At 30.9% G+C, this 16,149-nt stretch overlaps 2 protein-coding genes across 3 annotated transcripts; one reads left to right on the top strand and one right to left on the bottom strand.

Annotated features, from left to right (window-relative positions):
• Positions 1–911: 911 nt before the first annotated feature.
• LOC105628199 (protein SODIUM POTASSIUM ROOT DEFECTIVE 2) lies at positions 912–2,418 on the bottom strand. Of its 2 annotated transcripts, none has more exons than XM_012209569.4 (3): positions 1,803–2,418; positions 1,481–1,556; positions 912–1,285 (listed from the first exon to the last, which is right to left on the bottom strand). In XM_012209569.4, the coding sequence occupies exons 1-3, from the start codon at positions 2,283–2,285 to the stop codon at positions 1,125–1,127; spliced, it is 720 nt and encodes a 239-aa protein (XP_012064959.1). In that variant the 5' UTR covers positions 2,286–2,418; the 3' UTR covers positions 912–1,124. The 2 variants fall into 2 exon arrangements, with proteins under 2 accessions (XP_012064959.1, XP_020532537.1); XM_020676878.3 differs by having other exon boundaries at positions 1,481–1,559.
• Positions 2,419–10,070: 7,652 nt separating this feature from the next.
• LOC105628197 (large ribosomal subunit protein uL29) lies at positions 10,071–11,909 on the top strand. The gene is made up of 4 exons (XM_012209568.4): positions 10,071–10,211; positions 10,325–10,460; positions 10,562–10,718; positions 11,672–11,909. The coding sequence occupies exons 1-4, from the start codon at positions 10,208–10,210 to the stop codon at positions 11,744–11,746; spliced, it is 372 nt and encodes a 123-aa protein (XP_012064958.1). The 5' UTR covers positions 10,071–10,207; the 3' UTR covers positions 11,747–11,909.
• Positions 11,910–16,149: the final 4,240 nt, after the last annotated feature.

The following is a 16,149-nucleotide window of genomic DNA, read 5'->3' on the forward strand; positions in this document are numbered from 1 at the left end:
TTATTTATCTTCCTTGCCCTAATCATATTCCAATATTTTTCCTTTTGTCTCATTAAGTAGAAACATATAGAGAAGACCATATATAAAGTTTCAAAAAGCTAAAACCGGAGAAAAGAATTGAAGCAACCCCACCATTAGTGAGCAAATAAGTAAAAATTGAAATGGACCTTCCAACCAAAAGTGTACCTTCCTGTTATTCCACAATCAAAGAAGAAAATGCCATCCTTTACTAGCAGGTCACGTTACAGCCATAAAAATACATTATCTTCATAAGAAAAAATCTCTTACTTGATGGAATTTTCAATCCATCCAAACTAAAACAGAAAACAATGCGTTTCCTACTAAAAAGCTGCAGAAACAGCCTTTGATGCATCAGATATAGGTAAGTTTTATTCTTAAAAGAAAACCTTCCAAAAAGAAATCACAACAACATTGATGAGTACAATAATCCACAAGACAGGAGAAAAGAGAAAAGGAAAAGAAAAGTTGGTTATGTCTCTGTATCCATAATTAACGAACTTGGTGTCCTTCAATGCTGGCCTTTGCCACTGCATACATTCCCATGCCTTGGCAGGTTCTCATCATTCATTCTACTAGTGCTTTACTGTGTCTGTTTCTTATTTATTCAACCAAAATGCAATATATGTCAATTGATCATCATCATTTTATCTCATATTTCCTTTAAAGATGATCCATATATATATATATAGCTTTTCTATACATTTATACGCTGGGAGTACAAATGGCACTTCGTTGCCCCCACACTATATATAGAGATTAGAGAATATTTCATGGGAATTGTTAAACAAGAAGACATGTCCAGAGCTGCCAGCCTAAGCAATTCATTTTCAAATTAAAGAAAGTAAAAGGAGCAATTGTGGGGAAAAATCTCCATTGATTATTCCAAGAAATTATCATGAACACTTTTTTCACTTTAATTATTTTTCAAATAGTGAAAAATCATACGATTAATCTTGTTTTCACAAAAATAGTTCACATTTACGTTGCAAAATACATTCTAGACATGACTAATGATTAATTAAACCGCTAAAGATACATAAACACACAAGATATTAACTCACACTAACCATTACAAAACTAAGATAAATCAGAGATCGATCAGATCAGTGAGACAAGAAGATAGAGGATGGAGAAGATGAGGATGGACATGGCCAAAGTTGTGCATTCTTCACCTTGGAAACACTAGCAAGAACACCTAATGGAGTCACATTCCCTATCACTGTAACTTTCTTTGTAGCCAAATCTATGCTGAATGATGTTACTCCTGCAACAAAAAAAATAAAAATAAAAATTACTAATGCACTATGCATACCCCATATAAACAAATTTTCAAGAATCATAACCTATATATTTAAGTTTGAAAACATTTGATTCAAATGTGTTTAATTTATGCATATAAATATATAATTTTTTGGTGTAGACAAAAGTATTATTTTTATCTAGTAAAAACTAAACTAACCTTCCATTTTAGAGATATGCTTTCTCACTTTTCCTTCACAACCCTTGCAGTGGATTGAGACCCACAAAACCACAACCTGCTGGAATAATTTTGTACTAATTAATTTAATTATACACTAACTTTGTTATATAATTAAAGAAAATAACTAATGTCGGACATTAATTCTTTTAATTAATATACATTTGAAATGTTTACATAACTATATATTTTTATATAAACTTTTTTTTTGTTTCTTTTTGAACATTTTATATTTCTATAAACATACCAAACCAAATAACTAAAATTAAGAAATTAAATGTTTTTATAATATACAATTAAGAACCTGATCATGAGAGCGAGCTGAGGAAGAAGGTTTCAAAGCAGGAGAATTACTGATATCAGAGCTTGGATAATGCCTAGATTTTGTACTTTGAGCTGATCTTGAAGAAGATAGCCTCAAGTTTTGCTTAGGATCAATATCCAATGTGGAAGAAAGATCGGACTCAGCAGAAATCCAATCAATAGAAGGAACTTTCTCACTCAAAAGATACCTAGAAGAGCCCTTTGGACTATGAACATGAACATCATTAATATCACTACAGCTTCTTCTACGTAAATCGCTAAGTTTATTATCCGCAGAGCTTTTCCTACCCAAATCGCTTTGTTTTGCGCGAACCTTTTTATTCTTCTCATCATAATGAGAGTAAGTCTTGGAATTCTTGCGATCAATGTGTCTAGTTCCATGGCGGATCATGGAACGATGATCCTGACTAGAGCAAATCGCTGTTGAAGCAGGCGAAGCGCAGAAGAAATCTATTCTTTTCATCTTCTAATTTTGAAAGGAAGATTTGAGAATTTTATTAGTTCCTGTAGGCTGTAGTTTGCAGGAGGAAAAGAAAGATCTCTCTGATGAGACCAAAGATGGAGGGGGAGGGAGAGATTAAAGAGAAGAAAAGGGGTCCCATAAGGAAAGGAATTAATAATTAATTATTATAGCTTGGAAGGTTTGTGATTAATCTGGATTATGGACCTCCAAAGTTGTGATTAACTTTTAATTATTCACTTTTAAAAATTAATTAATTAATTAATTAATGTGGGGTTATCTATATATACACTTTGTGTGATATGATTACTACCACTAGTACTGCTTGAAGCATGCATGTCCTTTTTCTTTTCTTATTATTACCAAATCATTGAGTTTTATATATGAAATGGCTTAGGATGTTCATAGTTCAGGTTAATTAGATAGTTTAAATTTAACCCAATTATAAAAATTATTCAATGTAATTAAATTTATAAAATGCGCAATTGGCAGTTTGAGAATGATTTGTATATTTTACAAATATTTCAGCATAAATGATTTTGAATTAAGCAAGTATATATAGTCTTATTAGTCTTCTTTTTGTTGTATTTTTTTTTCTTTCTGAAATGATCTTTTTGTTGTTCCTTGTTAGGGTATACAAAAGAGGTTTAATTTTTTTTAAAATCACAATTTTAAATTGGTTTGGATTTATTTTATGAACATCCCGAATATAGGAATTAGGTTTGGCTAGCTATTGTGTATCGGGAAAGATCAATCGTTTAGCTAAAAATTTTTTCCCACTCACCGGATACTTATCATTTCCTAATCATGAATTATGAACTTTTACGTTATTTTGGAAAAAAAATTATTATTTTGAAAGAAAAATTGATATAAAATGAGATAATTATAATGTAGCGTTTGAATTGTCTAGTTTATATTTTATATTTTGATATCTGAACGGAGAATATTTATAATTAAGTGTCTGAATTAATAATTTTAATATAATTAAGTGCTTTTAATAAAAATTTCTCAAAAAAAAAATCACAGCGAATTATTTTACAATCGAAATTAAGTACTTCATTTTTTTTTTAAAAAGAATTCTCCATACACACATTTCTTTCAAATACTATCTAAATTAATTCAAACCTCTGAATTAATTTATAAACAAATTAATAATATATATATATATACACATTCAGATGAGACAAATCAATTGTCTAAATTTTTTTTGTCTTTTTGATTCAATTTAAAAATATATATATTTTAAATTTAGGAGGATGATATAATTAGAGCAAAGTACAGCAATCTCAATATTCAACTTCATAATAGAAATTTGTTCCATACATAATGCATCCTTGTTCATATTTGTATCAAATTTATTATTTATAATTTCATTTAAACTCCATTTTTATATCTAAGCTTATCATCTAATGTATCAAAATATCTTGAATTTTGTATACTTTTGTAGGTTCACTCTATTTTGATATTTTTATTAATTTTATCTCAATTATAACTTTTTATATCAAAAATACACTCAATTGTGAATAAGGATAGAATTGCCAAAGAAGTATTTCATCCTTTTTCTAATAAAAAATTAATAATAAAAATAAAATTTTAAATGTCCTTTAAATATCAAATTATATTCATATTTAACTAGTAGTACATTTATAGATTTAGAAATGAGATATTTGAGACATGTAATTAAAAAGTTATTTATTTATTTTTATAATAATTTGACTATATTATTAATTCAAAAAATTATAACAATTAGGATTTTTCATTCTTATTAGTAGTATTAGTAATGTATTTAATATTGTATTTATAAATAATTAGACTTACATTTAATACAGAATGACTTATGTCATTTTGATTGGTTCATCCTTCTCATTATATGTTACTTAGTATTAGTGTATTTATCTGATGTAGGATTATCGACGGACTTCAACTGATTGATTTTTGTTATGTTAAATCAGGTGATTTGCAATCATTAATCTTAAAATGACTGATGTGTTTTCCAATTGATGGCGGCCTGGTAGGTCCAATTTCTTTTACAAACATTATGGGCAGAAATTTCATAAAAAAGGGTTGATTATCAAATTACACTTAATCATGGATTGCCTTGTCAGTAGCGATTTCTCAAACTATTTTAATGAAAGAAGTTTTTTTTTTTTTTTTTTTTTTTCTTACACTGTGTTTGGAAAGGAGAGGAAAGAAAATATGAAAGGGTAAAAAACAGGAAAATAAGGAAAGATTGTACCGTTTATTTTCCTTCCTTATTTTTCTTTCCATATTTTTCACCCTATGTTTAGATGGTAAGGAAAATAAGACGAAAAAAGAAAATCTTATTGCTAGAGATATACAATTTTACCCTTAATAAAAGAATAAAAATAATAATAAATTAAGAGAGTAATTATATAAGAAAAGAAGAGAAATTTGGACAATCAAAATTAAAATAATTCAAAAACCCAACGCTAGGATATGCACAAGGATTACAAATACATATAAATTATTTTATATTATAATTTATCAAAGGTCATTTGAAACATAAAGATAAGCAACATAACTATTAGGGGCAGTTTTGTAATTTCCGTTTTTCTTCAAGAATTCACAAATTCTCTCCGATTTGGAGAGATTAAAAAGTGGTGGGTCCGGGTGAAAAATGGTGTAAATTTTCCTTCCAGGCTTATTTTCTCCCATGTTTCCAAACAAGGGAAAGTAACTTTCCAAGGTTATTTTCTTTCCTTCCAATTTTCTCTCCTTCCCAAACAAACTATTAATTTTAGTACTACTACAATTTGAACTTCTAATCTTATACTACCTCCTCCGTTGTATAATATTTATCACATTTAAAAAAATAATTTATTCTAAAATATTTATCATATTTATGGTTTTAAGAAGTAATGGATTTTTTTTAATGTTTATTTTTTATGTATGACCAATAATATTACTTTAATTTAATAGTTTTTTTAGAAAATTAATATTAAATTAAGAGTAATATAATCAATTTACTTAATTCATTGTAACTTAGATACATTTAATGACTTTCTTAAGGAATGTGAAATTCCAAATATAACAAGCATTATGGAATAGAGATGGTAAATCTAAGCAGAAAATGATTCCAAATCATTAAATCAAAACTAATTTACTCCATCTGTTCACCTTTAATAGCAATAAATAAGTATTTTATATTGTTCCACTTCAAGTGCTCATTTAGGATTAAGAGTGTGTTAAATTTTTTTTTTATTTTACCAATATTTATTAGGTGTTTTTGTAGTAAAATTAAATGGAAAGTTTTTAATTTTAAGAAGCGCAATTTATACATTGCACCATGTAGATTTAGAAAATCAATGTATTCTAATTATTTTCTTAATTTTTATGAAATGATTAAATGTTGCCTTTAAAGTAGAATGAAGTGAGTATTATTATTATTATTATAAAATAATTTTGTCAATAAGTTATAAATTCGAAAAATTTTGGTAATCAACTAAAAACAAATTCTAAGCGTAAAAAAACTATACTCTCACTTAGGCATAAATAAAAAGAAAGGAAAATTATGAAAAACATTTGATTTATCTATTCTTCTCTCCTCATTCTTCTGTCACCATAGAATTGCTCCTTGTCCTTCGTGTCGTTTTTGCACGCATTATAGAATTTCAAGTGGCACAAAGCTGAATAATGTAAAATTTGGTGAAATACATATTAACAAACAGTTGAATAAGAAAAAAAGACTGCATTTTTAAGGCAAATTTTACCTATAAATTTTTTTTTTAAAAGATTAAAATCTCATTATTTAAGAGAAAAAATCCAACATAAAATGGGGAGTACTATCCCAAATAACATGGCGAGCATGATGATAGGCAGCTCTAGCTAGAGTATGAGTTCCTATATTAGCTTGCCTACGAACCCAACGGACCTCAAAATCAGGGCGAAGTCCTAGTAAATAGCGACAATCCGAAATTACAAGACCAAAAAAAGAGAAATCTGGAGCACTAGAGTTGAGTGCAAAAATAACAAGTTGCGAGTCCACATAAAAATATCCTGGATTGTGGAAGAAGTTCACAGCAAAAAATAGGCCTTGACGAAGAGCAATCGTTTCAACTATGGCCGAGTCCGATGTACCTTCATAGTAACCTGAAATAGCTTTCAAAAAAATACCTTCATCATCTTCAAATGTAATACCATATCCAGACACTTTTGATGCAGCAAAAATGGCGCCATCTGTATGTCCATGCCAATTTTTTGCGCGAGTAGGATTTTGCAAATTGATGACTAGACTTGGGCTTTGGAGAGTGGTGGGGACTTGTGCTAATGTTGGTGTAGATAAAGTTGATGCAGAGAGAAGGTGAATCATTACTGCACTATTTGACCCTTTGAACTTTAAATTGCCACTAGGATTGGGCTGATGTATCAAACCCACTTGAGTATGCCTCTGAGCTGTAGTGAATTCTTGCATGGAGTGCATGGCTCGTGTGTAGACTTGAATGGGAGTTAAGTGAACATTTTCCCAAAGCCATTTGTTTCTCATGTGCCAAATACCCCATAGAATATTAGCAAATTTAGCAAGTTTAGGAGTTTCATTATTTTGTATTACCTGCATAAAAAAATCTTTAAAAGCAATGTTAGTGTTGGGCACAAGAAAGCCTCCTAGATTCCAGACTTTTTTAGCAAAAAGGGGCTTCTTACTTCCCAAACAGATCCTCCTACATCTATATATAAACGCTGGTTTATCAAGAATACGCAAGAAAAGTGGCAATTGATTAGAGCATGATCAATACTTTCTACCTCACCACATAAAGGACATCCTTCATTAACAGTAACCCCCCTATTCTTAAGTCTCTCTCTTGTTGGTAAGACCCCTCTAAGAACTCTCCAAATTAAGTCTTTAATCTTAGGTTGCGTTTCAATATCCCACACTGTCTTCCACCATGACCCAAACTCACCAACCCCCATCCCAAAAATCTCGCAAGTCACTTTGTAACCTGACTTGACAGTATATGCCCCTTTCCTATCAGAATGCCACACTCGCACATCCTCTCTATCTCTAATGCTAAGGGGTATATTAAGGATTTGATGACTCTCTTCCACACTAAATAAACTGATGATTTTTCCAACATCCCATTTTCTCTCCCCACTCACAAATAAATCTTTAACTCTCAAACCCTCATCTATAAATCCTTGCCAACCCACTACCCTAAATGGAGCCTCTTTTGGTAACCATGGATCATGAACCACCCTAATTTTTTCCCCATTGCCAACTCTCCACCGTACACCATGTTTCAACACCTTGCTAGCTGACCATATACCTTTCCACACAAAGCTAGGATTCTTACCCAAAGGTGCTTCCAAAAAATCCTTTCTGCTAAAATATTTTGCCTTGAAAACTTTATGGAAAAGGGTGTTCTCACAGTTTAGCAAACGCCACCCTTGCTTGGCAAGCATATCAATGTTAAAACATCTAATATTTTTGAAACCCATACCTCCTTTATCTTTACTGCCACACATTCTTTCCCAACTCAACCAGTGGATTCCTTTTCCTACATCCTGCTTTCCTCGCCACCAAAATCGATTCATCATCTTATGGATTTCATTACAAAATGTTAAGGGCAATTCAAAAACACTCATACAGTAGGATGGAATAGCTTGAAGCACTGATTTGATAAGCACTTCTTTACCAGCTTTGGAAAGAAAATGATTCGACCAGCTGTTCATCTTTTTCCACATTCTGTCCTTTAGAAAGCCGAAAATCTGTCTCTTGTTACGTCCAATAACTGAAGGTAAACCAAGGTACATACTATCCTCCCCTGATGTTGTGACCCCCAGTAACTGTTCAATCTGCCTTCTCGTAGTCACATCTGTATTAGGGCTAAAAACCAAACCAGATTTTTGGAAATTGATAGCTTGTCCTGATGCTTTCTCATACTTTTGCAGAATTTCTTTTACTTTTGTTGCTTCACTCGTAGTAGCTTTAAAAAAGAAGAGTGAATCATCTGCAAAAAGCAAATGAGAAATGCGAGGGCAACTTCTACCTACCTTACCCCCATGAATCCAGCCTTTTCTCTCAGCTTCATCAAATAAAGTAGTGAGTCCTTCCGCACATAACAGAAAGAGATAGGGTGAAATCGGGTCGCCCTGTTGTAACCCTCTACTAGCCAAAATTGGGCCCACAATCTCTCCATTAACAATAACAGAATAATTTATTCCACAAACACACATTTTCATCCACTCTATCCATTTTTCTGAGAAACCCAATTTAAGCATAACAACCCACAAGAAATTCCAATCAACCCGGTCATAAGCCTTACTAATGTCTATTTTCATAGCACAAGATCCCATCCCACGACACTTCTGTCTTTTAAGGTTGTGCATCATTTCAAAGGACATTGAAATATTATCAGTAATAGCTCTACCCGGTATGAATGCAGATTGATGTTCAGAAATGACTTTTGGCAACTCAATTTTCAAACGATTAGCTAAAACTTTAGACACTATTTTGTAAAGAACATTACACAATGCTATGGGTCTAAAGTCTTTAGCCTCTTTAGGGTCAACAATTTTAGGAATTAACACAATAAGAGTATCTGGCAATGAATTAGGAAAAATACCTGCTTGTAGCCAATCATTGCAAGCTTTCACAATATCAGTGCCAATAATGTCCCAGAATTTTTGATAAAATGAAGGATTAAGTCCGTCAGGCCCAGGTGCCTTATCGAGAGAGCTCTTATTAAGAGTTTGAAATCTGAAATTACCATTATCGAGAGAGCTCTCGATAAAAAATAATTAATATTTATTGCAGAGTAATTATAGCTTTTTGTACAGGATAATGTCCTACTTTTTGCAGTCAAAGTTTCTTCTTTGACATAAGAGCAACCATTTAGGAAATTTCTTTGCAGCTGCTTGCTAGTTGTGAACTAGTGAATTGTGATTTGTGAAGATGAGGGTCAACTTTCCACTTTCTAAGTGTTAGTTCATGTGACACTCTTCATTCCAAGACAAGGACCCCAAGCGCCCACATTTCTTGAAGAAGAAGAAGAAATAGTACAGTAAAACAAGAACTCTAAAAAAAAAGAGAATTATTAATTTCTTTAATGCACCCTTTAATGATGAACTTAAACATAATAAAATTCAAAAAAATCCAAATTTTTTTGGCCAAACTTCATATGAACTTAAACAAAACTTTATTCGAACTAAGATCTATTATAAAGTTATATATGCAGTTATTGCAAGATTTGTTTTTAATATATAAATTTAGTTTATAATCAGTTCAAATCATATATATATATATATATATATAAAGGAAAAATTCTTAGCAAAACCTAATTCATTTTGTATTTCACATTTTTAATAGAGTTGTTTTGTATTAAATATTTTTTGTCCGTCAATTGAAGGTAATCTAATTCTTCTTTTCCCTTTTTTTTTTTTTTTCAAGTGTTCAAAGAGTATGGATATTGAATTTTGAGTATCTCTTCTCTATTGATGAAAATTCTTATGAATTTGATGAAAATTGTAATTATTAAAATTGCTTAAAGTAGTTCAGTTTGTTGGGCCTCAAACCCAAAACTACACAAACTTAGAAGTCTCCAAGAAGTCAAAAAGCCCAAGTAAAAGTGACCATGACCCATTACCCACAAAATGGATTACTACGTTGTTAGATCTTGAATAGTTGGGATTATGTGTTTCGTTTTTAAGGGATCACGTGACTTGCTAGTTAAAAAGCAGCAACGTCGTCGGATTGAATTTGTTTTTCACGAGCTACTCATCAGCTTCCTTCTAATCGAATATAGTATTTTTGAAGGCCCACAAAGGGCAAGCCCATGAGCAATTGCGACTCACTCTACACGTGTGCACAAAATTAGGGTTTTGCAGACACAACTTAAAAACCGCAAGAAAATACTGCCACTCTCTCTCTTCTGGCTAGTTGAGCGGGTGAGAAAAACAGACGCAGAGCCATGGGTAAGTTTTCGAAAACTCTACTACTCCATTTTCTTTGCTCAACTGAAAATTTATTCATTCTAATTGATCTCTTATTGATTTAATTTTTCAATTTTCTCCTTTATCCAATAAAGCAAGAATCAAGGTTCATGAGCTAAGAAACAAATCAAAGACAGAGCTGTTGAGCCAATTGAAGGATCTAAAAGCAGAATTAGCACTTCTTCGTGTTGCTAAGGTCACTGGAGGCGCACCTAACAAGCTTTCCAAAATGTAAAGTCTCTGCCTTTCTCTTATTATTATATTTTTGGTTTTGTCTATAATTTGTATTCATTTGATTTCTAATGGTTTTTGGGATGATTTTGGGTATGCAGTAAGGTTGTGAGGCTGTCCATAGCCCAGGTTTTGACTGTGATATCCCAAAAGCAGAAGGCAGCTTTGAGGGAAGCCTACAAGAACAAGAAGTTTTTACCTCTTGATTTGCGTCCCAAGAAGACCAGAGCTATTCGTAGACGCCTCACAAAGCATCAGGTAATTCTATAATTGTAGTTGGAAAATGAATGCAGTTGATGGGTTTCTATAATTGATTTGTTGTTTGATGTTATTTAAAAAGCAGCATTGGTTACTTTACTTTGCAAAAGTAGAGCTATGTATATTAGCGGAAGCAATAGATATAAGTAAGATCATAGGGCTTGCAGTTAATTACTTAAATTTCCCATTTGACCACAAATAGAGTTCTTACCATGGTGTTTGCATTATCAACAATGTATATGGATTTACAATTGGTGAATATTTAGAACCTGCATGAGAGCCACTTAACAATAACAGTAGTCTTAAGGAAAAGATCCAATTAGAAGAATTTTGGTGGGCTGGTTTGTTTTGTTATATATTGCAAGGAGACTGTTCTTGTAATAGAGAGATATTCTCCTGGTCCTGAGAACAAATGTTTCTGGTCATTCTGTTAAAGCCATAATAGCTTGCTATTTGGCAGATGCGCCTATTACATAGAAATCCAGCCCCACTTTTCTGTGGATGATAGCTTTCTGCTAGTATTGTTTAGAACCTGTTCTTAATTAATGGCAATATGCAACCTATGGGTCCATGATTATAAGAACACTGGCGTGACAATATTCATAGTGGTCATTGAAAATAATGTGAAGTTAATTTGACAACATGGTACCTAAGCTTCTCTATATTTGTTGCTGGAAATTTGGTTGCTTTTATCTTTTTTAGTTCTTCATTATCAAGTTTTTTTGTTGGACTGTTTTGAAATTGATTTTTTATGTGATTGATAATTGGGCTATTATAATTTCATTGCTTGTTTGTTTATAATAATCACGACAATAGGGAAAACCATTTGAGTAATTAGCTCCTAATTAGAACCTTTTATCATTATATTTGTGGCATGTGTAAGTTTAATATAATGCCTCCTTATGTAATGCATTTTAGCATTGTTGTTGACTTGTACTATGATTTGTTCTCAGGCATCTTTGAAGACAGAGCGCGAGAAGAAGAGGGAAATGTACTTCCCAATGAGGAAGTATGCCATTAAGGTGTAAGCTTGGATAAGGAAAGATTGTTTGTGTGCCCCCTACAAACTGTTACATTTTTTCCCAAGTTGTTGTTATTATTATTATTATTATTATTATTATTTTTAGGCTTACATTTTTATGAATTTGAACTTAATGAGTTTGTTTTAGCTCAAGCTCCCTTCATTTTTAATTGGGATAGTTTTTAGACTAGGCATGTTGTTTTAAACATGTTATTTTTTTTTATTATTTCCGAGTCAGAATCAGGATTTTATGTGGGTAACTGATTGAAATACTCTTAACCATACAAGTACTGGAAATAACTGATGATGGGTTCAGATGCATAATTTCACTGCTGGACGTTTCGCTAAAAACTGTGGTTGTGGCATCCCAAATTCTGAAAAATCTATTATGCACCTGAGCTTGTAATTTTTTTTGCTGACATTTCACACGCGTATCACACTTATCTTTCGGGTATTTTCTCTAACACATTGAATTCTTTGTAATGCCCTTCTGTCCATATCAGTCACATTCTATGTTTATATCTAATATCCTGAACAAACTTTGGACATGGGATTGAGAAGCAAAAAAAAGAAAGAATTGAAGTTTGGATATATGCACCAACGATAAACGGTTCTCGAAATTGGTTAAAAAAGATAAGATTTTTAAAAAAGAGACATGAATCTAACAAATGCAAACCATCTCAACTCGAGAGATGGAAAGGGCAGAAAATTTGAGAGGTAGCGTGTATTTTTATAGGCTGCACTTTGACTAACAAAGAAATGTCGTGTTTATGTATGACAGGTCCCCTGCTGAAGTAATTATTCTGACTCAACTTATGTTTTACAAGCTAACTTTATGAGTAAATCTGTTCATATGCTGGGATTTTAGGTTTGGAAAATCTCAAAGTTTTTCAAAAAAAGTCCACTCCGTTTAACCCCACTTTAGTTTACAAATTGAAGTATGTACTTGGAAAAAACAATAAAGACAGCCTGAGGCCTAAGTCAACTAGTGTGAGCCGAACCCCAACCCTTTGCTCCGAAATCAAACGCGCTATTTTAGTCGCTATCCGACCTTAATTACAGTTACAGAACGCTGAAATTATCGCTTTCACTTCATTTTCAACGGCCGCCCCACTTGCTACTTCTTTTCTGTTGGAGAATAGAGATCAGAAACACTCGGATTTTAGTGATAAAAAATAAACAATAAATATATTTATGAAAGTTCCTTCATTTGATTTTCAATGTCTATAGCCAATGAATAAATCGCGTCTAGCGTTATAGGCCATTAATCAGTCTTTTTCAACCAAGTTGTTTCTCCATTGGACGTTTACTAGAACCCCATTCGTATCTTATTTCAGCAAATCTTTCTTTGTTTCCCATTCAATGTCAACGGCCATTGTTTTTTTCAGAAGAAATCAAACTGAAAATTCCTTTGAAAAGAAACTGATAAAGATATGAATTACAAATCAATAAATTTTTAAATTATATATATATAATTTAATAATTATCACTTAAATTAAAAATGAAATTTGCTTAATTCATTTTTGGAAAGAGAGTATTCATGAGTATCACTTTACTTATTGAAATCTCACCTTTTTAATTTTTCTTTAATCAAGTAATTCTATGATTAGGGGAGAAATACTTGACGGGGTCTCTTTGCAAAATGACAATACTTTTTATTTATTAAATGTACGTGCACACATAAATATTATAATTACTGGAACTTTCAAATTCATAATTGAAATCATTATAAACAAATAAGCAAAAAAAAAACAAAAATTGATTGAAATCGTTAATTAATTATTAATACAAAGAATAAAACAAACTTTAAAAAGTTGTTATGCTTCATTATCAATCTCTTAAAATAATCTAAATTAATAAATAATAACAATAATAAAATCATCCAATGTAATGAAAGAAGTATGCTACTGAAAATTAAGCAACGTTAATTAACTATAATTAATTATTTTCTCCCAATAATTCGCTAACTTATATTTTTTTTTAGTACTACTCGTTTATAGGAGACAATTACATCAAACAAATTATGATATAAAAACTGGTTAAATAAACATCTAAGTGAGGGTAAATTTGGATTGTATAGCCACTGCTTTTGTCTCTGCAAGGCAAAGCCCAAATAATAATAAAGAAAAAAGAAATTCTTATTAATTTTAATTTCTTATTTGAAAATAACAATCCTATATATTATTTGTTCAATCATGTTTTTTCCCCTTCAAAAATGGCTTGTGAATTGAATCCGTTACCTACCTAAAATTATTTTTAAATAATACTAAGTGTCCGTTTAGCAAAATTAGTTGTTTTGGTAATTTGTAGTAGCGTGTAGCGGTTAGTTATTTAAGTAGCTTTTCATGAACCATTAAAATTAAACGCTACATGTTTTAATTTTTCGCAAAATGCGATCTTAACCTCTAAAAGTTAGTTCCAATGCTACGTAACTGAACATTATAAAAAGTAACACTAGTCAAAATATTAAAAATTATTTAAAAGGCTGTTTCCGAACACAATCTCAGCACCTTAAAAGTAAATTTTATCTGAAAAGCCAAGGATTCAAACCTTGGTGGCTTTGACTACTGAAAGAACTTTCTGTGAATTCCATGTTACCTGTGGTCATAAATTAAAAATAAATGTAAACTAAAATGCTATTTTTGTTTGAATCTGTGGATTAGAATGTAAGAATTTCCATATGTAAGTGTTAGGGCAAGTGAAGTATATCTATAGGAGGCAAAAGTGGGTTGGCTTACGCGGTAGTAGTAAGTAGTTTTGTTGCTTTGGCACATAGAGATAATTATCTGAATGCGTTGAATCTCCTAGATAAAGTTAAGGCAAGATTTATTGAATGTGTTTCTATTTTTGAGACATACTTCTTTTCTCTTTTGCAATTTTCTTCCTTTTTTTTTTTTTTCAAACTTACAAACTTACCCACTGTACTGGAACTTTCTGGAACTAACTTCATATACTATCGATTGACTTTTTTTGCACCTGATTTGATTGCCAATGGTTCAAATTTGTGAGACAGCAATCGAAATTTTCCTGATTAACTTTTTTTCAATTCGGACTGAATCTATCTATTGAATAGTTATTTTCAGAAGAAAAGGAATAAAATATTGTAACTTATACATATATCAAATTAAATTTAGATGAAAATGAGTTCAATTTTATGTTATTGATTAAAATTCGATTCTTGAACCCAAATAATAAAAGAAGATTTTTTTTTTTTTTAGAAAAATATTCGAGCTTCTTTAATTGGATTGAAAGATTGAACTTAATATAGTGTGTAGAAATTAATTTGTAAAATTTGCCTATTAAAGAAATAAATAAATAAATAGATAACCCATGTTGGTTAGGTTGGTAAGCGATTTCAATTTTCGTAACGATGAGAACACAAGTTTGATTAGAAAGTACACTTAAAGCATCTCTAATACTTATATGGATTATGATTGAAGTGTCATATGAAATAGAAGGTGTAAATGATGATGTAACCGAATGTCTATTTATAGACGTTGAATTTTAAAAATCTTTCTCAAATATGCTATTTTCATATTTTTTTTTATATCCTCTTTTTTCTTTTCGTCCACAATTTAAAATACAGTCAATCACTATGCAATAAATGTCGACATTGTCTAAGAGACCTCTAAAAATATGTGTGATGGATAAAGTCTATTTAATTTTTTCTTTTTTTTTGACAAAGTTTGACATATCAAATAGACATTAGTATTGGAAAGTATTTTCTTAAAAACATCTTTATATTTTTCCTAATGTGACAATTAAATAAGAGTAATTAATATTAGCACTCGAGATATTGTTAATGAGAATGCTAAAAATCTTTGCGCTTACACGCCGAAACAGGATTACACTTCCTAGGTTTATAAAAAGTAAACAAAAAATTCAAACACCGAGTCTAGTTTGTATAGCGATAGAACATCCGGATAGGACTCGCAAACTAGAAAGTTGACGAACAAAAATATTCCATACATAGTTTGGAAGGAATCAAAGCCCTAATTAATAAATGGAGATGAATAAATATATTACTTTTGGAATATTTAAAAATCTAATATATTCCGTTTGAATAGTTCTAGGTTACAATACATTCTAATAGTTTAGGTTTAGGAGAAACTTTGGATTGGTCAGAAGAGAACGTCGTATTCTACGGTCAGATGAGATCATATTTGCTCAAAAAAAAATCATTGGACGGATACTGCATCTCTCACTTGGATACGCTTAATTATAATTTTTAGTCTTTAAATTTTTTAATTTTTCTAATTTAAATCTCTAATATTTTTTTTTTCAATTTTTTTAAATAGAAAGTAGGAATTTAACCTTAAAAAATCAACAAATCAATAACCCGACCGAATCAACATTCATAAGTCTTCTAACTAATTGAGGTTGCTCTTCCAACACTTCAATACTTCTTAG

The sequence above is a fragment of the Jatropha curcas genome, chromosome 1, assembly GCF_041381405.1.
Source record: "Jatropha curcas cultivar XTBG-Jc1 chromosome 1, XTBG_Jcur_1.0, whole genome shotgun sequence".
Classification (NCBI taxonomy): domain Eukaryota; kingdom Viridiplantae; phylum Streptophyta; class Magnoliopsida; order Malpighiales; family Euphorbiaceae; genus Jatropha; species Jatropha curcas.

Coding starts and splice junctions, on each gene's coding strand:
- LOC105628199 (XM_020676878.3), bottom strand. CDS start 2,285: ATGAAAAGAATAGATTTCTTCTGCGCTTCGCCTGCTTCAACAGCGATT. Junction 1,560..1,802: donor CAGCTCGCTCTCATGATCAG/GTTCTTAATTGT, acceptor AAATTATTCCAG/CAGGTTGTGGTTTTGTGGGT. Junction 1,286..1,480: donor GCATATCTCTAAAATGGAAG/GTTAGTTTAGTT, acceptor TTTTTGTTGCAG/GAGTAACATCATTCAGCATA.
- LOC105628197 (XM_012209568.4), top strand. Junction 10,461..10,561: donor CCTAACAAGCTTTCCAAAAT/GTAAAGTCTCTG, acceptor TTGGGTATGCAG/TAAGGTTGTGAGGCTGTCCA. Junction 10,719..11,671: donor GACGCCTCACAAAGCATCAG/GTAATTCTATAA, acceptor ATTTGTTCTCAG/GCATCTTTGAAGACAGAGCG.